Here is a 23,451-nt window from a genome sequence, read left to right as displayed (position 1 = left end):
GCTTCAGTCCTTTTTGTGGTTGAATAGTATTCACTGTGTGGATATGCCCCATTTTCTTGTTTATTTAGTAGTTGAGGGATATTTGGATTGTTACCTCTTTGGGCTCATAAAAGTAATGCTGCTTAATATATGTAATGCTGCTATAAACACACGAGTAGGTTTTTGTGTGAATGTTTTCCTTTTTCTTTGGAGCATACCTAAGTATAGAATTGTTGGGTTGTACTGTAACTCTGTCTTTTTTACTGCTAAACTGCTTTGCAAAGTGGCTGTCCTGTTTTATGTTCTCGTACCAGCTGTGTGTGAGGGTTCCAATTCGCCACCATCCTTGGTTACATTTGTTATTATGTTTTTCATTTTATCCATCCTGATGGAATGAAGGGGCATCTCATTGTGTTTTTTAAAAATTTTTTTTAGTTGTCAAGGGAACTTAATTTTATTTATTTATATGCAGTGCTGAGAATCGAACCCAGAGCCTCACACATGCTAGGCAAGTACTCTACTACTGAGCCACCACCCCAGCCCCTCATTGTGGTTTTAATTTGATTTTCTAAATGACTAATGATGTTAAGCATCTCTTCATGTGCTTATTAGCCATTTGTGTATGGTTGGTGAAATATCTATTCAAATCCTTTGTTCATTTTTAAATTGGTTTATTTGTGTACTATTGATTTGTAAGTGTTCTTGTGCGTCTATGTCTTGTCTAAAATAACTATTGCCTAATTCAAGATTTTGAAGACTTACTACTATGTTTTCTTCTAAGTATGTTATAGTTTTAAGTTTTGTATTTAGGTCTATGATCTATTTTAAGTTAATTTTTGTGTAAGCTCTGAAGAAGATGTCAAATTTCATTCTTTTGTGTATTGATATAGAGATGTCCCAGCACCATTTATTTAAAGGATAGTTTTTCCCATTGAATTGTTTTATAAAAATCAATCACCTGTAAAAATATAGGTTTATTTCTGGATTTTCAGTTCTGTTCCATTTATATCTATATGTTTATGGTTATGCTAGTATCATATTATCTTGATTTCTGTAATTTTGTGGTAAGTTTTGAAATTGAACATGGGATCTTTTTTCTTCATGAATATTTTGGTATTCTGGCCCCCTTGTATTTCCATATGAAGTTTAAGGCAAGCTTGTCAAATTCTGTCCAACCCCCCCAAAAACCCAAGAAAAGAACAAACCAAAAACTTTCACAATAATTAACCAAGAAGAATTGCAATGAATGTAGATCAATTTGAAAGAGACTGCCATTTAATAAGTCTTCTGATTAATGAACATGGGATATCATTCCATTTGTTTAGATTTTACATTTTCCAACAAACTTTATAGAATTTAAAAATCTGTATTGTCTATTCACAAATCAGTTTCTTCTTCAAAGAGGTCTGATTTATAATCTATGAGGGAGCAGACAATGAAAGAAGACACTGTAAGATGAATTGTCTGTTCTACTGGAGCTGGTTGACTTTGATTAGGAAATTATATCTGGAGGCTTCATTGTAATTCGAAGAATTACCTGAGGATTGTTAAATCCTAGATCAGGTTACCACAAGTAGTACTGTAACCTCAATTTTTGGAATAGTTTAAAAATAGATGCATTGCTTATCTTTCTAGGGTTGCTCAAGCTTTGAGGCGTAAACCAGTTAACCTTTTGAGCATCAAACTGTTCCAGAAATATACTTTTCTTCCCTTAAATTTTAAAATTTATATTTATTTTTGTTTTTAATGTGTTCAAAATGTAAAGAATACCAAAAGGCATTTGTTGATGAATCCTTCTTTTATTCCTTTCCTCCATCCAATGAGTAACCTTTCATTCTTATCTTTCCAGAATTTATATAAATAAAATTAAATAATAATAATATTTGCTTTATCAGAGGTTTTAGAGTGCATATTTTTCTAGTCTTATTGAGATGTAATTGACAAAAATCATATATATTTGTGATGTTTTGATAAAAGTGTGCTAAAATCATTACCATAATCAAGCTAATTAACATATCTATCACCTCATGAAGTTCTTTTTTTTCCGGGTGGTGACAACATTTAAGATCTGGTCTCTTAGCAATTTTCAAGTATACTATGCATTATTATTAACTAAAGTTAGTGTTCATGTTGAGAGTTTTTAAGAAGTAAGTTTATTGTAAATAGATTTTAAACAATTTTAAATTAATTCATACTTGATCAGTTTAAGCATTCATCATTAAGTGATGACTTCCCTCAAATGTGAATTAGGAGAAAAGTTTATTTGCTCATCAATAAAGGTCTCTCATTTTATATCAAGGTGTCTATTTTAATCAGGGTTGGACATCTTCTGCATGACAGATCCTGGCAAATACCCATGTTTTGGGGCCACTTATCAGAACTTTTCTGTGGGAGACCAACCTTACACGTGACTGAGTACACTCCCTGGCTGGGTGCTGAGGCACTCAGTCACAGAAATGTGGCAGAGCTTTTCCCACCCTTCTTGGGTGCCAGGGTCGCTTCTCGTGCATGGGTGTGTCTTGCTATAGCCCCATGGGTGAAGCTATGCTCACCTGTTCCTTTCTAATATAACCCCTTGCCCTGTTTAGGATAGAATCTTCCATGGAAGTGCCTTGTGTGTGTCCCCTTCTCTTACTGTGCCCTTGGGTGTGGCCTACCTAGATGTCAGTCAACCTGCTGACAGTGGACATCATGAAGATAGACTCAGCCCCCTGAAACCTGACCCCTTGCCTCATTTAAATAACTTCTCCTCAATAAAAGGGGTCAGCGCGTGCTCTCGCCCTCTTTCTCTTTCTGCGGACCCTTAAGGTCAGAGGAGCTGTCACAGCGACCCCAAAGGAAAAGGTATTTGTGTCTTTTGTTATTTTGTGCAGCCCAGTTAGCCCAGTTTATCTGAAGTGACCCCTGAGCCTTTTAGTTGCGAGAACAGAAACCCGGCACCTCTCTCTGCTTGTTAAAAAGTACACAGGTTCATACTTGGCTGACTGGACAAGTGCTATTCAATTCTCTGGCTGAATCCCAGTCCAGATTTGAATTTAATGTAGGATTCATATGTGTGATCTGAATCTTTATTTCTTTCCTCTGTATATGAAAAAATTCAATAGAAATTATCTTTTTATAAAATTTTATTTTAATTGTAGATGGACACGATATCTTTATTCATTTATTTTTATGTAGTACTGAGGATTGAACCTTGTGCCTCACACATGTGATGTAAGTGCTCTGCCACTGAGCTACAGCCCCAGCCAATAGAAATTACCTTATGCCTCACTAGGAACCTAAAATAAATAAATATATTAAACAGTGTAGCTTACTGAAGACAGAGCTTTGGCAATAAATATAGCTTTTTAAACATTTTCATCATATGTGCACATCACTTAATTTCTATTCCAGCTTGTAAATTCACTTGTTTTTCTTTTCCAAGAAGACATCTGTTAAAGATATGGCTGACTTTCCTGTTCCTACCCAAGATGGGACTGCTGATGACAAACAAGGTACGAAAAGAATGAGTTTTTTTTCCCCCTTCAAAGACATTCTTCCTTTGTTTCCTTATCTATTTCTTTTTGAATGGCCGACTTCTAGAGCAAGTGAGAACAGTTCTCGGCATGTAAAATCATTATGCAATAGTTCAAATTGTTTTTTTATAAAACAAGAGTTTATAAAGTAGTAGCAAGAGCTTGGGTGTTCAGATCCCTTCATTTCATTAAACCCTTTGTCACTCTTGATTTCAGGCTATTCTGACACCTTACAGTGGAATCTGGTCTTATGAATTAGAAAATGAAGTGGAAATAACAGCAAGCTCAGAATCTTGTGATGGCAGATATGATCCCAGAAAATCAATGTAAATTTACATTTGTACACAGGTGTAATCTGTGAGGAAATTCTCTTTTCGGCCAAGCCTCTGTGCCAGTGCTTTATCTTTTTCTCAGTGTTTTTTTTTTTTTTTTTTTTCTCTTTGGAGGTCTGACATGGAGCTCAGCCACAATTTGCCTTTTTTTTTGGTACCAGGGTTTGAACTCAGGGGCACTCCACCACTATCCCCAGCCCTATTTTGTATTTAGAGATAGGGTATCACTTAGTTGCTTAGCCCTTCACTGTTGTTGAGGCTGGCTTTGAACTCACGATCCTCCTGCCTTAGCCTCCTGAGTGGCTGGGATTACAAGTGTGTACTGCTGTGCCCGGCAACACAATTTGCCTATCTTATTGAGAAGCCATGCAGCACAGTGTTCCATGTTAGAGCTACTGTCAAGGACTGGGGATATAGCTCAGTTGGAAGACTGCTTGCCTCATATGCATAAGGCCCTGCAGGGTTCAATCCCCATTACCACTGGAGGAAAAAAAAGAGCTACCATCAAGCACAGGAATGAGTTGGCTTGCAATAGTAGGAAGGCCCCTTTCTTCCAAGCCCTGCACTTTGCATAATGTTTTCATAATCTACCAGCACCTTCCTCATATGCTGTTTTATTCAGTCCTTACAAATTGACATGTTCTATCACCTAAAATTTAGAGATAAGTAAACTGAAGTTCATGCGGTATGAATTATTTACTTTTACAAAAAAGCAAAGGAACTGGAACAAGAAGTAAGAATTTCTAAATCTCAAGCCAGCATTCCATCTGTTATCTGATAATGATTCACTACCTTTGAATGAGAAAAGCTTATCTGAAGTGAAGCTATTTCAGGTTTTATTGTTGAGACTTGCCATTGATTCAGCTTTCATAGGGGTTAAACATGAATAATAAGTTTTTCATTAAGCAATAATTTCATGCTTTTTATTTAAATATTAGCTTAGAAGAGGCAGATGAAATAGACAGTGGATGTAGCCCTGTGTGTTCTCATCACTCTCCTAACTGGTGGATCTTAGTTTTGACGCATAGTGGAATCACCACTGGGTGAACGGTGAACTCTGAAAATATTTTAGCCCGGGTTTCACTCCAGATAGTCTCATGCCATTGACCTGGCTGTGTAGGAGGAGAACCTATTTCCATGCTCCAGGAGGTCTTTATTGTTCTAATAAATGCTATAGCAACTTTTAGAGATTTGGAAGATCTGTTTTAATAAGTGACGACTAGAGATTCTTTCTTTTAACAGAATATACCTCAGAAGTAAACTTTCATAGGTTTTTTGTTCTTTTCTCTTCCTTCTCTGTGTTCTCAAAAAATGAAACAAACAGCGGTAGCCTTGAAAAATACTATGAATGAAGCCCTACCAAAGGATGTGTCTGAAGATTCAGGTAGGAGAAAACCATTTTAATGTACTTTCTATATTAACATTTGTAGCTAAAAAAATAGTTGTGACAAGATTGCTCCCTCTGCAATAGTATGTCTGTTTCTCTCTAAATACTTGTCTTGTGTTTTGTTATAAGGAAACCCTTTTGACCTTCTACCCTTTTTCTGTTTTTAGATATGAGAAGAAGGTGACTTGTTTTTAAGTTGTGAATTTAGGTTTCATTGACAGGATCACTTATTTTGAATTTAGGGTCTTGCTAAAAAAGTACAAAATTAAGAAGATTTGGGTTTGAGATGATTTCAACAAGACGTAGTTTCTGTGTAGAGCAAGGAACTATAAGGTAAGTCAAGTGGAGGCTCAGAGTAGGTATTTTCCATTTCCAAAGCAAAAATTTCAAATATTTTTCTTATACTTCAGCACCAGGAAGGCAAGTATATGTACTTATACATGGAGTGGATTCCAAGGAGACAATAAAAAAACTGGGATGTCCTTTTTTGAAAAGGTGGAACTGTGTTTGTGGATCCATGTAGAATGGCTGGGCTTCTGTCCTCAGCTCTCTCCTGGTGGAGCCGTTGTTGAACCAAGATGAACCCAGTTTAAAACTGAGTGGCTACAGAAGGCATTAATAGTTGGAACTCTGGTTGTGAGGACATGAAGAACTTGCTGTTTTCTCTTTTACTATTATTTCTCTTGCTTTTTTAATAAGTAAATCATGTTTGTTGTGATTAGCTGGCTATCTTCCCAGGCTTATGTGTTTAAAATTGGGATAGAGGAATCAATATAATATTGAGACTTATGCTTTGATAAAATATTTTCCAAATAATGTCATTTAGGGTTTAAAAAGGATAGTGGGAGGAAGAAGAGGAAGGAGTAGGAGGTTGGATCAGAGGAGGAAGAGAGAGGGTGTAGAGAAGGAGAGGTGGAGAAAAAAATATGAATGAGAATACATGTTTGATTTTAGTGATAAGGGCCTGAGAAATCTGTATTTTTAGTCAGCTCTGAGGTGATTCTGGTTTGCAGCTTCTTTGGAGAACCACTAGCTCTAGAAAGTGATGCTGCAAAATAGAAAATGAAGATTATAGATCAGTCATGACTCCAGAAGTGATGTGAATTCCCAGGCCTAATTTTGATTTTTGAGATTTGTTTGGATTCATTCATCATAGGGGGAACGCTCTGTTTGTATAGGCCAAATGCCTAAGGCTAATCCTTTCCAGCTCTAATTTTTGATGCTTATGTGGATGCTTCCAAATTTTTGCAAACTTCATGTTATGGTATTAGTAAAAACTGTTTAAAGTTGAATAGATGCTTTTCCAGCAGCCTTTGAGCATCCTAACTCTTCCTATTTTGTCCCCTAGGGATTTCAGCATGAGATCAAGTGCTCTCTAAGGGATGAGCTTTAAATCTCATTTTTTAAAAATATATTTATTTTTAGTTATAGGTGGACACAATACCTTTTTATTTTATTTATGTGGTGCTGAGGATAGAACCAAGGTCCCCACACATGCGAGACACACACTCTACTGCTGAGCCCCAGCCCCCCTAAATCTCATTTTTAACATTCCTTGATTAGGATTTGGCATCACCAAGCAAAACCTAACAGGTGTACCGAAGTACATGAAGTGTATCTAAATTCATTTCACACTGTGCCTGGGAGCATGCTGCGTGTTTTCCAATTTGTTCTAACCATTGCTGCCCCTTTCTGGATATGATGGAATTCCTTATTTCAAACTTATTTAATATCTCTTTTCCTAAGAAATGCTTGATTTCCTCATGGGAGACACAAGAGTCTCAAGGTGGTAATTATACTTCTGGTTATTGGTCCATGTCCTGAAACAATTCACCTCAGTTCAGTTGCTGCCTTTTAGAAGGTTAATATTTAGACTTCTCTCTCTTCCCATTCCCATTTCCTGGAAAGATGATATGCCTGGAGTGTTCCAGGCAGCTATAATTTTTCCCTTTCTCCAGCTAAGTGAGAAGCTGTGATTCATCCACTGAATTCTTGAATCCACAACACAATGTACCCTTACCATTTTTGCAGATATCCATATGCACTGAGCCAGGCCTTCAGAGGCTTGGAGGCTGATAGAAGAGTTAAGTATAATAGAGTAGTCCAGCCTCTTGTAGTCTGAAACCTAGGGAGACTTACCATGACTTACCTTGGATACATTTTTGCAGGTGGATGGGGAACCATCTCCTTACTGTGCTCTTGACAGTTGGTGGTAATAATGGTAATAATAATAAAGTGGTGGTAATAATAATATAGACAATGAAGGTGATGTGGTGGGTGATAGATGAGAGGGTAATATGTTATCATGGAATAAGGGCATTCCTTGTTAAATATTTTTTTTCATATACCCTTTCCCTTTTAATTGCTGAAAGTGTTTATATTAGTGGTGTCTAAGAGATTTCTTACTCAACACCCTATTCCAACCTAATTCAACCAAGCACACTGCACAGTGGCAGTCTTTATCTTGATGTCTCTGGGTCATGCTGAGGTGTTTTAGACTGGTTTGCCTACATAATGTTGCTTTCAGATTGCTTTTGGTGATTTTAGGGGCTGCTCCATTGCCAGCAGTCACCCCATGGTCTCACTGCTATAGAGAAGTTCTCTCCTTCCATTACCTGTACCAACTTTGCTGTCCCGGAAGGAACTAAATTTAGAAACCAGATTTCCAACATTGAAATAGCAGGAAACTGTATTTGTATTTATGTATTCTATGACAGTAACAACTTGCAACTCTACAGTACATTCAGTATTTTTTTTTTTGTATCTTTACCTTCTTTTCTGCCCCTGTGAGAAAGGGGCTACATTTTTATTATCTTCACTCTGTAGGTGATGAAACTGAGGTTCAGGGAGGTAACGACAGCTAGTTAATGTCATGGTAAGGAGGAGCACCTCGGTTTCAGGACTCCTGGCCTGGACTCTGGTCTTGTCTCCCCATTGCTCATCCACACCCTCACCCCCTATGTATATCTGTATTATCTTTTATGAGCAGGGCTCACCCCTACTTTCACACCCATCCCTACACCAGCAAAAAGACAAAGATAATGACAGTTGACAAAGGAATTAACGGTTACCATGGTCTGGTTTGGGGAACAGTATTTTAACACCACCAGGATTTCTCCTACCCAATTACTTCTTGAAAGCATTGGAGCTCAAGGGAGAAGAGGAATACAGAGCCAGTGGTAGTTAGTCTGCCCAGAGACTTATTCTCAGCTACGTGGTGAGTCTGGCCATATGTTGGCTTCCCTGCAGCCCCAACGCTGGCTCTTTTTTGTTTGTTTGTTTGTTTTTTGGCAGGTATCCAGGATTGAACTCAGGGGCACTCAACCACTGAGCCACATCCCTAGCATTATTTTGTATTTTATTTAGAGAATGAGTTGCTTAGCACCTCGCTGTTTCTGAGGCTGGCTTTGAACTTGTGATCCTCCTGCCTCAGTCTCCTGAGCCATGGGTATTATAGGTGGTGTGCCACCTCACCTGGATCTATTTCAGTTGTTTGGAACTGAAAAATGCCAGTGTTCTTATTACACTAAGCCAAAAATGCTTAGGTTGGAGAAATGTGTCTCTTTTGCAGCTGACCACGTCTAAGAGGAATATCTCTTTGTGCCTTGTTAGCATTTATGAGGATTTTCAGCTCCCTTTTCTGCCCTGCTTATTTAACTCAAGGATTTTAATGATCATCATCAATTCAGCAGGCTGCTTCAAACCAAGGAGGGTTTTTATCTTTGGAGCCATGTAAGAGGATGGAATAATGCAGTGAGACATTTTCTTTTGGAAAAATTTGTGAAAACAAATGAGCAAATTATACTCTCCTTGTTTCTCATTAGTAGCACTCTTTGTATGAATTTTTATGACATCTTATGAGGAAAAATTTGCAATGTTTGCAAAACCTTAACATAGCTACTGGTTTCTAAAGTTGTCTTCCATAAAGGTTTGAAAACAAAACAAAACAAAAAGAGTGATGCTTTTGTAAATGTTTCTAATTATTTCCCACAAGCTTTGATGGTAAGTAGGCTCCATGGGTGTTTAGGGAGCAAGTTAGTTTATAATTTAAATTTGATGAGGAAAAGTCATGTGGTGGACAAAATATTTCAATGATTTCATTCCATCATATTCTTTGTCTGATTGGTCACAGAGACATGGGACATAAGGATATTTTTCTTATAGGAAAAGAAGCACAGCTTCATTTAACTTACCTGTAGGAGTGTTGCTTTGTTGTGACCATGCTGCTCTGGTAGTATATATTTTTTTAAAAAATGGTTGCCTGAATAGGTTTCTTCCTGGCACACAGTAGAGTCTAGTTTGAAATCTATTACTAGACTATCATGATAGACCAAGAAGCCCTCATATATGGACTGACCATATAAAAGATAACCCCTTGAAAGGGTTGTCTTTTTATCCTGGGTTGTTTTCATTTATCAACTTAGATTTGAAGAATGGCTTCTCAGATAGTGTTCTGACAGAAGGGGGAAATTACACTGGTTTTCCTTTCCCTTTAGTCGTGCCTTTACCTTTAAAATAATATTAGGAAACTCTGACAATGTGGAAGCCCTGAAGTTCTCCACATGGACGACTCTACCTCACATTTACTTGTTGATATGTTCTGTATGGGCCCAGGTGCTGCATATAATCCTGTTTACCTGCAGAAATGAAACCCAACCAAACAACAAATAATCTTTTGTTTCAGCAACTCCTAAGGATTCCAACAGTCTCAAAGCAAGACCAAGATCCAGGTAGTATTTATTTAATTTCTGCTTTAATACCCTTGTGCCCTGTCCCTGTCTAGAAATACTCCCCATACCCAAACACTGATCTTATTTGCCTTTATATTTGAAGCTAAGGATATGGGCTGTTTCACTAGTTGTGAGTGGCCTGGTTGGAACACAGAGTGTTGCTGGGGAACCTCTTATTCTCTGTGGCCATTAGTGCTAGAAAATGGTGACTGATCCTCTGTAGTCCCCTTACAGGAAGTGGGTTGTGTAAGATGATCCTGTTGGAGCAGAATGATAAATAATAGGAGGAAGTAGTGTTGGAAAGAGTAGAATATGGTTAATAGGTAACTAACAACTAAAATTTGCTATCATGACCAGGTGAATACCAAAAAGTAAGAAATCTCTGGAATAAAATATAAAATAGGGAAAAATGCTTTTGATGATTTCAAGTAGGTGTGAAATTTCAGGTAAGCAGTGCTTAATAGTCTTTTCAAAACTATCTTAGTGTCTCTTCTCTGCTCCACATTTTTAAAAATAATCATTAGTGGAAGAGGCATAACCAGTAGGGCAAAATTGTGGTTGATATCAGACTCAGAGGAGTAGAAGAGAAATATAGAAACACTAAAAGAGTTAAAATCCACCAAAGAGGAGAAATGATATTAGGACTACTTCAGAGAAGTAGAACTGCTAAGATAGAATTGTGTAGAACCTGTGTAAGATAGACTACCTTATGTGTTTTCTGAGTTTTGCTTTGGTGCTTAGTGACTTCCCCCACTCCTTTGGCTATTAGACACATTTGTGAAAAAGTGAGTTTAAGCCTGATGGTAGTTAATAAGCTTGAAATAAATACCTACATTTATGGAAATCTCATCTCATTGTAAGGCAGAGAGTTACTCCTTAGTTTATCTTTTATATTTACGTTTTCTAAATTGAAGTTTTGCTTCCTTGTTTATAGAAAATAGAGATACCTATATTTATATTTTTAAAAATTATAAACTAATTTATTTTAACTGGAAGGAAAGGTATAGTCACTTTTTATGTCTAGTGTCACCACATTTACTTATTCTTTTTATTTTTTTAAATTTTTTTAGTTGTATACAATACAAGGATATATCCTGAGATTATCACAAAAGCATGGAACACAATCCACTCCAATTCAGTCCCTAGCACCCCCACTTCCCTCCTTCCACTCCACCAGTACTTCTTCAATCCATTTCCAGTTTAAGGATGAATGGATCTTTTACAAAGGTCTATACTAGCATTGGGATATGGTAATAGTAATTTTTGTCTGTTTTCCTAGTAGGAAAACCCTCTATGATTTGCAGAAATCTGCTTATGTATTATGTGTTAAACCATAAATTGAACTTCATAGTTTTAGCTTTTGCTGACTACTTCTCTCCCCCAATGTCAGTGCAATTATAAAATTTCTTAGGCCACATTCTCTGTTATTAGTATGTGTAGTAAATATTTTATATTATTCTTTCAGAGATTGGCCTCCTGGTCTAATTTGGATGATTTTATTTTCACTATTTCCACCTGGGTCTTTACTGCAAACAAGAGAATCAAATCATTTTAATTCTTCTTTTTAGAATAGTAAAGCTTTGTGGAAATGTAAGAGAAAGAGGGAAAGTCATTCTAATGCCACTATGTCTATTTTTTGTCAGTCCCCTGTACATTTAAGTTTTAATTGGTTGTTGTCATGTTTATACAACTTCATTTATTTGATACTTAGTACTTTCAATATGAAAATATAAACACACAGGTTATATGTGGACATGAAATGGAAATGAGGCTTATTGTATGGGATGGTGTTCATGTGTGTATACCTACACATGCACACATATTTTTTTTAAAAAAAAATTTTATGTTTTTAGTTGTAGATGGACATGATACCCCTATTTTATTTATTCATTTATTTTTATATGGTGCTGAGGATCTAACCCAGGGCCTCGAATGTGCTAGGCAAACGCTCTACCGCTGAGCCATAACCCCAGCCCCACACACATTTTTTATACACACATATTATTCTTTCTTGAGTGGAAGATGTTATAAAAGTTGTATGTGACATAGAAAGTTCTTTTAGTTTTTACCTAGGGTCTGGAATTTTTTTTAAACCAGGAGTTTTTGTTTAAAAACCTTGTCTTCTTATATCAATTCCCTTTTATTCTGGTTGAAAGTGTTAGAGCATTCCTCCTTGCTAGTTCCCACCTGTCCTTGCCTTGCCTTAACTGTCTTGCCAATTATATTACAGGGACCACCCCAGAGCATGTCAGATGTCATTATGGTGGCTTTATTAAAGATTAAAACCTTGCAAGATAGATAAAACTCTTTAACTACCACAAAGAAACCTTGAGAAACTAATTGAGGAAAATAAAAACTTGCTGTGTCAAGAGCAGCTCTGCCAAGAACTGAGGGGCCTAATAGTCATTGATAGATTCTAATTTCCTAAGTACCACTCTAATAGCTAAGGCCAAAGAACAGTTTCCTGAGGTTAATTTGTCTCCAGGACATATCTCTGACTCAGAGGTAATTTTCTGCTTTGACATGAAATTAGTGGAAAAGCTGAAGAGAAGAGACTATACACATCTACTCCCCCATCCTTTTTGTGATCATCATGTTGGGAGCCTATCCTTTGACCTAAGCAATAGGTCAATGTATGGAGTTGAATTAATGAGAAAATAAGTAGGTCTCCAATAAATACTCTAGCTGCTACTGTCTGGCTCATAGGCCATATAAAAACATTTTTTTTAAATGGAATTTTAAACAGAGACTGGAGTTTGAAAGAACCTATGTAACTTTCTAGCCAGTGTGACCTTTGGTGATGGTAAGTTATGCAGTTCCTTTTTCCTTAAATGTCATTGTTAGAGTTATAATCTCAGAAGTTGCACCTTGCTACACTTAAGGAAGAAGATTAAGTTGAAGGTTTTGCTTTCAAATTTTCCCTAAACCTCTATTTCTTAGGACAAGACAAGCTGAATCCCTTAGCCTTTTGATGTGTGTTTTTCCTTTCCTAAATTTCATTTATGGCATATTCCTTTGAATATTTGATTCTTAATCCCAATTTATCTGCCCCAATTCCATATGTGCCTGTTATCATACTTGCAAGTAAACTGAAAAAAGTTCTGCAATCAGTTAATACCAGGGAGCTCTTCTATTAAAACTCGGAAGTACCTAAGCTGAAAGTCTTATATGTTACTCTTATTATCAACTCTAATAAAAAGCAATTTGAATCTACACAAAGCTTTTGGGGATAAAGTTAGGTATATGCTATAATAAGAGAAAAGTGGTAAAAAATACTCCAATCTATGGTTGTATTTGGACAATCATTATACATAACAGCATCTAAGAGATAATAGATTTTATGGCTACTTTTGGCAGCCTGTCAGCCCTTTGCAGTCACTTTGACTTTGGGGATATTTTTTGTTTCAACCCAACTTCAGGAGTAAAGCTTTGCTATTTCCCTTCTGACCTTCCCTTATTTTGCTGCAGATCTTACTCTAGCACCTCCATAGAAGAGGCCATGAAAAGGGGTGAGGACCCTCCCACCCCACCACCGAGGCCACAGAAAACCCATTCCAGAGCCTCCTCCTTGGATCTGAATAAAGTCTTCCAGCCCAGCGCACCAGGTGAAGTGCCCCTTTTCCCCTTGAGCCCTTTCCTTTCCTTTCCTGTTGGAACCAGTGGGTGTGTTTCCCACAGAGGCTTTTGTGAGTTTGGGGAAAGAGCAGACCTGGCAATTTCCCATCCCACAAAGGTCTTCATGTTGCTGTGGTATTCTTGGGCAGGAAACCAATCCTAGACAGATATATAACACATGTGTCTGGAAGTTTGCCCACTTTGCTGTGGATGAAGAATTATGAAGTTTTCTACCAAGAGGATAAAAATAAGACAACTCTTGACATCCCAGTGTGTGCTTGCTGGGGTCTGGTTCTCTGCATCATGGTAATTTGTAAACAAGATCACTGTCATTTCTTCTGATACTTATGTGGTTCTTTTGTGCAAGATCTTGGTGGTCTGTGCCTGGTTAGACCCTTCTACAGTTTATCCTTGTGGAAAAGATCCTGTGCACTGTGGGGTTTAATGCAAAGGGGGCTTTAAATCAGCCTGGTGGTTGGGTAGGTAATAGAGGGATATAGAGCAAGGACTTCTTCAAATAGGTTGCGCTGGGACTTCTGGGAATGGGACTTTCTTAAGCCAACAGCTGTACAGTTGGGCCAGAGGTGGAGGAAGCCTGGGAGCCTGTCTGCTCCACTGGCTTCCTGTGCAGTGGAACATGTCCTCCTGGGGAAGCTAAGGAATAGAAGGTGAGAGACATGCATTTACATCACTGCAGGTGATAGGATATAGCAAGTTCCAGGTGTTATTTTGGGAGCAGCAAGGGCCTTTCCACTGATTCATGCAAGCAAGCTATAATTACACTGATTTCCTGAAACGTTTTCTACATCTATGTGCATTTTAAATCAAGCCAGCCTCAGATGCTAATGATTTGCAGATTATTATCTTTTCTACTAAAGCAAGAAAAGACACTCCTTGGCTCACACATGAGCGTGACCTCTGTGTTTGGGCAGAGCTCAGCATGTTTTATTTGTTCTAATAAAGTGCTCTCTTTACAGTAAAGTTGTAGATTGTTTTTTAATATACTTGACTCTGAAACTCTGTGAAATTCGATTCTCCCAATGAGTTCATCAGACAAAAATTTCTCTTGAATTTCTCCCCATACTTTGTTATAAATTCTGGAATAATTTCATAGTAACTGGTATTTAGGGTGGGAGTAGCCAGGGTGATGATGCTCTAAAAATTCACATGGCTGGTGGATTATGACCTAGAAGATTTTTCTGTGGATTTAAGAGGATTAAGATAATCTGGGTAGCTATCTTAATACCTTTCTCTTACAAGGAGGGAGGCTGGAAATGTGTATGCATCTCTCAGGCTGTTAGACCAAGCAAAAGAGAGATCAACTGTCTCTGAGAATTAACAACCTTTTGCCACATTGCATCATATAGCAGAAGAGACAAAATTGCATTTAGAGCTTATCTCAGCTGATTTTTAACTTTGATTTTTAGCAAGTGGCTTAATGTTTCTGTACTTCAGATTCCTAATTTATAAATAAGGCCAGTATTGACTCCATGGAGTTTTAAGGTTTTGGTTAGATAAAAATCATAATACAAATTGTCACTCCGTTTGGTCCATAGACCTCAATATGCATCTGAGGCACATATTCCCATGCCCTGCAAGTGTCAGTCAGTGGAAAATTCTATGATTCTTCCTTTGATGGCTTTTCATAAGGCTTGCAGAAGCACTGAATCCCAGATGTCTGCCATATTACCTCATTTGTTAACATACTTACTTTTCTTCCATGTCTCATTTTCCCAAACCCAAATAAAGTACCTGTTTTCAAGTTCTTTAGGGAGAACCAGAATTAAGACAGTTTCTTTTTGACATCTTCAATGATGTGACTTCATGATGAAAAATATTTTTATTTTGATAAATACCCTTGTGGCATGTCCAGATAGAGCCAAGTTTGAACAAAGAATAGATGGGCAGGTGACATCTGTAGTCATAGCCTACTTCCATTGTCTTTTCAGAACAGGTTTACACACATGACCTTTTTAAAAAATATTTTTAGTTATACATAGACACAATATTTTTATTTATTTTTATGTGGTGCTGAGGATTGAACCCGGTGTCTCACATGTGTGAGGCAAGCACTCTGCCACTGAGCCACAACCCAGCCCCCCACACATGACCTTTTAATGAACAGATAGAGTTTAAATTTATTGCATGAAGAACAGAACATTTTGCAATATGAAAAGCAGGCAGTATCATTGTATCTACTTAATTTGTTTCCATGTTAGTTCATGCACACAGGAAAGTATGGGTTGGTTTAAATTATGTAGATAGAATTTTAGTATCTTGCATATTGCTAGAAAATATTAAAATTCAGACAAACTAGAAATGTGTGAAGTAGACTCTAAATCTACCAGAGGAAGTCCACATGGTGTAAAACCCTTTGTTGTCACTTTAGATATGTGTGAAATGTGTGAAGCAGAGTCTAAATCTACCAGAGGAAGTCCACTTATGAGATCCGTGGTGCACATGGTGTAATTCCTTTGTATCACTTTAGATAAACAGGATCACACTACATTTGCTGTTTCTAACGAACCATTCTTCTATTTCATAGTAGAGAACTACATCATTCATTTTAATGCTTGCATGATATGGATACCATAATTGTTTATTGTTTATGGAGATTTCTCTCTCTCCTCCCTCCTCCTTCTCTGGTCCCCATACTTTTCTCTCAAGCTCATCTGTGACCCTGCATCTCCCCACCCGCTCTTTCACTTATTTCTCACCCTTGCCCACCTCATGTCCTCCTCACACCCTTCTGTATCTCCTTTCTGCTCCCCCTTCTCCCCTTCTCTTTTTGTCCTTCCTCCTCCCTCCCTTTGCCAGGCTTCCCCAAAACCCCATTTTGCTCTTGTTTTAAAGAAGGCAGAGGTTATCAATGATTTCAGATCCATATCTTTGTTTCTCCATCTAATTGTTTTCTTGCACTAAATCCTATATGTTGGAGTTCTGGGGTCAAAGCTGTAGATATTGGAAGTATAGTTGTATATTGCCAAACTGTGGTAAAGAAAGCCTATCAATTTATCCCATTGGTAATAGTATTTGAGAGTGTTTCCTCACACTCTCATCACTGTTTCATGTCCATCTTTTTAATCATTACCCTCATGATAGGCAGAGATTTTCATTTTCCTGATTTGTAGTGAGGATAAGAATCTTTTCATATCTCAATTGGTCATTATTGTTTCTTCTTTTTTGAGCCACTTGCTCACAAGGCTCAGTCAGCTTCTGTTGCTACATCTGGTTTTGCCTGACCTCAAACACTACTTGCCTCATCTTCATTTTGCCTGAGAGGTTCTGGACTTCCCTTATCCCAGGCACTTGGAAATGTGAAGGTAGCCCTGGGAAAGCTAACCTAACCTGTTGCTCTCTTTGGTCCTTGTCCCTCCTGCCCCTCCTTCTGCCAACTTTATCTTTTAAGACAAACTCTGCCTGGGCTACCCTGTTTATAACAATGAAGGAAAGAGGGAAAGTAAAGGAAAGGGGAAGATAATATGAGATGAGGCAAGATGTGGACTTGAGTTGAAAGAAGATAGAGTGAATTCTATGTTTGAAAAAGTGGGACTGATGGGATGAATGAAGCTAAGGTTATTAAGACAGAGTGGCCTAAGTTGGAGTGATAATGTGGAGAAGAAATTAGAGGGATAGAACATGCAAAGAAGCAAGAAGAGGAAAATGAAGACAAAGATGGGATGGTTGTTAAAACAGGAGTCATGATGTTTTATACGCAGTTAGAAGCAACAAATAGCATCAAAGACTGTAGAGCCAAAGGAAGGAGTTTCTGCAGACTCTTGGTGTGAGATTCAAGTAGGATTTAAAGGATTAGCTGGGTGGCAGTAATGCCTTCAAATTTATCAAAAGAGGTAACATGATATGGAAAAGAAAAATAAAGGACTGATTTAAAATGCAAATCTATAAAAAAATTAACAAGGCAAACTTTGGAAATATGGGACACCTGGCCTCACCTCTATCTGTAAAGTGAGTGTGGATGTGTGATTTACAGGAGCCTGGACTATTCCAGGGCTCTAGGAATGAACATCAGACCTAGAACTTAGCATTTTATACTGTATTTTTCTTTCTTTATTTCTTTTTAAAATTTAAGTGTAGTTGGACACAATACCTTTATTTTATTTATTTATTTTTATGTGGTGCTGAAGATCTAACCCAGTGCCTTGCTAGGAGAGCTCTCTACCGCTGAGCCACAACCGCAGCCCCTATTTTTCTTTCTTCTTTTTTTTCTTTCCACATTTTTATTGGTGCTATAACTATGCTTTCAGCCATGAAACATTTTATATTACAGAAATTCTTATAAGAAAAATCATACCAAGAAGCCAGTCTTTTTCTAGGACCCAACCTCTTCTTCCTCATTAAAACAGTTGTTTTCATAAGATGATTTTTTTCCATAAAAGGGTTTTTTTCTCTTCCATTGGGTGGGAATTTCCGTCCTTCAACTCTTGACTCTTACCCACTTCTTCTAAAGCTGTGTCTAAAGTTTGTAGCCTGAGGTTTCTGTGGTGATGGTGAAAAACTTTAGGTCTGCCTCTGCCACAGCAGCCCTGTTCTCATCATTGAGCATCTTGGCAGAAGGGACAGAGATTGTATAAAGAAGACATTGTCAGTTCTTTAAAGTTTCAGACCAGGAATTTTCATCTCTTCCACCACTTTCACTCAAATTTAATGGGGAAACCTAGTCCCGTGAATATATCCTGCTGTCAGGCAGGGCAAATATTTCCTCATGACACCCTTTTACTTTAAAAGATGAGAGTGTCTGTCGATGGACTGCTTTTTCTACCAGACCCCAAATGGCCCAATACATTGAGATCCATATGTGAAAACCATTGTGATGGCTGAACAAAATACATCTATGGGTAGTGTCTGCATGAGGATGACTAATGATAATAATAATTCATTCTGTGGTTAAGAAATTATGGTACATCCATATCATGCAATCTTATGAAACTGTTCAAAAGAATAATGTATGTGGACTAAGTGGAATGTGAACTGAGGTAAATTAAGTGAAAAAGGTATCTGTAGAATATGTAGGTTTGCAAATTTATAGACAATTTCAGGAAGAATACTGAAGAAACTGGTAATGATGTTTGCGTCTGGGGAAGGAAACGGTATGATGGGTCAGGCCTGGGAAACAGGCTATTTTTCATTTAATAACTATTTGTATTTTAAAAATTTTGTCTCAAAGTACAGATATTACCTTTTAGAAAAATTTTCATTTTTGCCCTTTAACTGCAATTATGGTATGTGAGAGTTCCAGACATGTTTTTCCTGGCTAAATTTACCTGTCTCAAACTTGCCTACCATTCTCTATCCAGGGTATCTTTATGACCATCTGCTACCACCTCCTGGAATGCAGCTGAAATGACAGAAGCATTCCAGAGCATTCTTTGAGGCTCTGATATGTTCTTTGGATTACTTTTTAGTGTCCCTACAACATTGAGGTATAGTTTTGGTGGACTTCCCAAAGCCTCCATTGTGAGATGTCCAGTTGGGTAAAGTGACATGGTAAGGACTCTGGTATAACTTGGGAGGGTAGGTGTGTTTTTTGAGTGGTGAACTGAGACAAGTCTGGCCTGGGTTTTCCACAAATGAATATTATATCTCTCTGTAACATGAGAAATAAGTGAACATCTTGGGAATAAGAGGTGTTCTCAAGGCCAAACTTACCCTTCAAGTACTTTAAACAATGAACTTGGCCACAATACAGCTCCGCACGATATATTTTATGACTCATTCCTGTGAGAGCTACTTGTTCCTTTTTAAAATCTAGCAGGATTTAAAAATTTGTAGGATTATGCGATTCTTGCCCTGCATCGAAACTTTTGGGTCCACAATGCACATTCATTCAAGGGTTCAATTTGGTAATTTGGGCAGTTTTATTTTTTTAAATTAAAGCTTTAATGAGTTATAATCCACACACTATAAAAACTACCTTTTTAAAAAGTGTACAATTCAGAGGTTTTTAGTATGATCATATGGAGCATATATAACCATTAGCATTATCTAATTTCAGAACATTTTCATCACCCCCAAAAGATATCTTATATCCATTAGCAGTCATTTCCATTCCCCCCTAGTCCTGGCACCCACAAACCTACTTTCTGGTACTGTGGATTTGCCAGTTCTGGACAAATAAATAAAATCATACAATGTGTGGTCTTTTGTGACTGGCTTCTTTCACTTAACATAATGTTTTCAAGATTCATCCATGTTGTAGCATGAATCAGTACTTCATTCCTTTTGTGGCTAAATAATCTCCCATTGAATGGGGATACCACATTTTGTTTTACTGTTTACCTGTTAATGGACATTTGAGTTGTTTCCACTTTTTGACTATTTTAAATAATTCTGTGATATACATTTATGTCCAAGTTTTATGGAAGCGTATTTTCCTTTCTCTTGGGTATTTATTTACACAGGAATGGAAATTTGCTTTATAGAGCAACTCTATTTTGAACATTTTGAGTATATACCAAACTATTTTCCAAAGCAACAGCATTAATTTACCATCTCTCTAACAATGTGTAAGGATTCCAGTTTCTTTATACCCTTGAAATATTCATTACTACCTTTTTTTATTTTAGCCATCTTGGTGGATATAAAATGGTATTGTTTTAAGGTTTTGATTTGTATTTTCCAGTAATGTTGAACATCTTTTCATATGCTTCTTGGTCATATTTATGTCATCTTTGGAGAACTGCCCAACATTTTTACTTATTTAAATTGAATTATTTGTCTTGTTATTGTTGATTTATAAAGTTTTGTTCTGCACATTCTAAATGCAAGTTATTTTCATATATTTGATTTATAGGTATTTTCTCTCATTCTATGGGCTCTATGCTCATTGTACTTGTTTTAACATCTTGTCTCTTTAAATCAATAAGTTCCTCTCTCAATCTTTTTTCTCCCTTTATATTCATTCATCCATCCATTTACTTATTCATTCATAATGAAATCTTCCATCTTGTAATTTTTCTACTTTCTCTGTTTGGTTGGTTATTCTTCTATGTATTTCTTATAAATTAGTAGGTAGGTCTAAGCTTGATTAGAATCAGATTAGATATTTGAGAAGAATGCTTCTCGTGATGCTATATATGTCCTGCTGATATTATATTATGAGATTCCTGATGTTTTAATGCTTTCTTTGGGAGTTGTTTGCTTTATTAATGAGTTCATGTAGTACTAGTATCATGTATATGTTAGGATAAAGATCCCCAGCAATATTTCAGATAATGATTTTATCAGGTACTGATCATCATTGCCTACATCTAGTGACATGCTGGTAAATATTTAACAATCAGCCATTTGCCATAGAAGCACCCACCAAGTTGGGCAAACACTGGCTCAAGTCAGGACCCTAACTTGGAAATGACAAAAAGGGAGAACTAACCTCTATTTTGTGCCAGGCCTGATAGCTCAGGAAAATGATGTCCAGAAAAATTAATATTTTATGCAAATTCATGTAACTGTTAACGGCAGTGTGCAAAATCAAATTGACTTCCAAAGCCTTCCCGTTGTGTCACATTAAGTGTATATGTAAATATAAATGAAGCATATGTGACAGATTCCAAATCTATGTGTGTATATATAAATATATTTTTTAAATAAAATTTGAACCTTTAGGGGGAAAAAAACGAATCAGCCATTTGCCAATTTTCATGTTGTAAACACTCCTGCCATGCTAATTTCACTCTTGGTGATCTGTCACTGAATGTGGAGCCGAGAACAGATATATGCACTCGGCTTTTCAAGGTGATGTGAGCTGTTTCCAGCAAACTGCTGCTTAGATCCACTAGTTCATTGGTAGTTGCAAAATGCTCTAGTTTGTTTGTTTGACCTTTATTAATTATGATTATAGTTCCTTTAACTATTTTCCTGTTAGTGGGCATTTAGCTCTGACTACTATAAAACTTGTTAAGTGACAGACCATAAAACAACACAGTTCTCAGTATATCAGTAAATTCCTTATATCCATCTAAATTTACAGGATTATATAAAAACTGAAAGAAACTTTAGTGATGGTGATTAAGAAAGGTGTTCTGTCCACTCCACCAGTATTTAATGAGCATTTACCTGGTATTTGGCACTATGGAGAATTCCAAGCAGAATATGGATATGGCTCCTCTGTACTCAAAACTCTTTAGGACTTGCAATATAAACACCAAATCCCTAGTGGAACTGAACCTGAAACCATGTGAATACATGAATTTAGTCAAGGACATACTATGATGGCCTGGCATGCCTGGGGAGGAATGTATTATAAGAAGAAAATGGAGACCAGAAGATTCAAGTCTGTTGACTGGCCAAGAAAAATGGAGACTGAAAGAGAGGCATTTGTAAGGATTTACGAAGTCTTAAGAGAATATTCCCATAGGAGTGGTAGGGTTAATCCAGACTGCAAAGGTTGTGGAGTGAGCAAGGAACTTTGGTATGGAGTAGTTGTCATCACAAATTCATTTTGAAATGTTTAAGACTTACCAGTTGGTCAGCCTATATGTCATATTTAAAAAATTCCTAATAGAAAAAAGACAGTTCCAAGGTGATAGAATATTTTTCCAGATTGCCTTTCTCTCTCTCTTTCCCTCCCCTCATTACTCAGCTATAATGAAAATGTTTCATGGGTAAAAGATCTATTTACTTCTTTAGATTATAGTTTGATCTTAAAATACACAGATATATACAACTAGTGATTTTAACCAGTCCAGGCATTTAAGAGTAAAATGCTTATGAGAAATGCATTTATGTAAATACAATATAAGAAATGAAACCAGAGACCTATCTTTGATGAAGATTAAATGTCATGCATTTTTATTGCTTAATTCTGCCTCCGTCTCCACCTGGGACCTAAGTAAGTCTTAATGTATATTCTATGGTGTAGAAAAAGGGAGTTATTGGTAAATACCAGTAAATAAATTAGAGTGTCAGTGCTAAAAGAGAATGTCCATATTACCTTAACTACCTCTTACGTATTATGGATTAGGAGATTTATATCCAGAGAATGCAATTGTTCTCCATCAGAGTCCTTTAATATGGAAAATCTTTGTTCAGACTTTGTTGCAGCAGATTTGGTACAGTTTATATTAATTTAATTTGAGGGACATACATTATTATTTTTCCACATGTAATAACCCTAATTAATATCTAAAGTAAAAAGATATATTAAAGAATAAATATGGTACCCTCTATGTGTAAGAAACTCTTTAATATTGTTTTCCTGTATTTCCTTCTATGTGATTTTAAAAGTTGCCAAATTTCCCTGCGGTTCTTCAGAGGAAATAGTTATCTCTTCATAGCTGTGACCAAAATACCAATAAGAACATCTTAGAGCAGGAAAGTTTATTTCAGGATGATGGTTTCAGTCCATAGTTAGCCAGCTTCATTGCTCTGAGCCTGAGGTTAGGCAGAACATCATGGTGAAAGGGCATGCTGGAGGGAAACTGCTCAGCTCATGACAGCTAGGAAGCAGAGAGAGTGCAAGGTGCCAGGGACAACAGTATAAACCCCAAAGGCATGCTCCCAGTGACCTACTTCTTCCAGCCATATCCAGCCCACCTATAGTTATACCCACTTAGTTCATTCAAATTAGGATGGACTGATTAGGTCATAGCTCTCATAATCTAATCTATTCACCTCCTGCATTAACACAGGAACTTTTTTGGGGATACCTCATATCCAATCCACAACAATAGGAAAGCACATTTTGCCTTTTTAAATACTTGGAAATCTTAGGAATATATCTATTTCTTTTTTCTTTTCTATTTATCAAAAATTGTTATTATAAAAATTTAAAATATAGGAGGAATATAAGGGAACAGTACACTGAATATCCAGCTTCAGTGATTGTCAGTGATGACTTATCTTTGTTTTGTATATATTCCTATGCCCACATTATT

The 23,451-nt window shown here is 36.9% G+C and overlaps 1 protein-coding gene across 6 annotated transcripts in view; it reads left to right on the top strand.

Annotated features, from left to right (window-relative positions):
* Positions 1–23,451, top strand: part of Reps2 (RALBP1 associated Eps domain containing 2) — a 221,732-nt gene that overhangs the window by 138,693 nt on the left and 59,588 nt on the right. For 4 of the 6 annotated variants that reach the window (XM_046424256.2, XM_046424252.2, XM_046424251.2 and 1 more), the window contains exons 10-13: positions 3,404–3,473; positions 5,151–5,210; positions 9,898–9,943; positions 13,412–13,548. In XM_046424256.2, the coding sequence (XP_046280212.1) occupies positions 3,404–3,473; positions 5,151–5,210; positions 9,898–9,943; positions 13,412–13,548 (313 nt within the window). The remainder of the gene's footprint in view (positions 1–3,403; positions 3,474–5,150; positions 5,211–9,897; positions 9,944–13,411; positions 13,549–23,451) is intronic. The other 2 variants (XM_046424253.2, XM_046424254.2) reach the window with 1 other exon arrangement.

The sequence above is a fragment of the Marmota monax genome, unplaced genomic scaffold (genome assembly GCF_021218885.2).
Source record: "Marmota monax isolate L192 unplaced genomic scaffold, Marmota_monax_Labrador192_F-V1.1 WCK01_AAM20220418_F8-fsc00089, whole genome shotgun sequence".
NCBI lineage: Eukaryota > Metazoa > Chordata > Mammalia > Rodentia > Sciuridae > Marmota > Marmota monax.
This window is presented reverse-complemented; position numbering and strand designations above follow the sequence as displayed.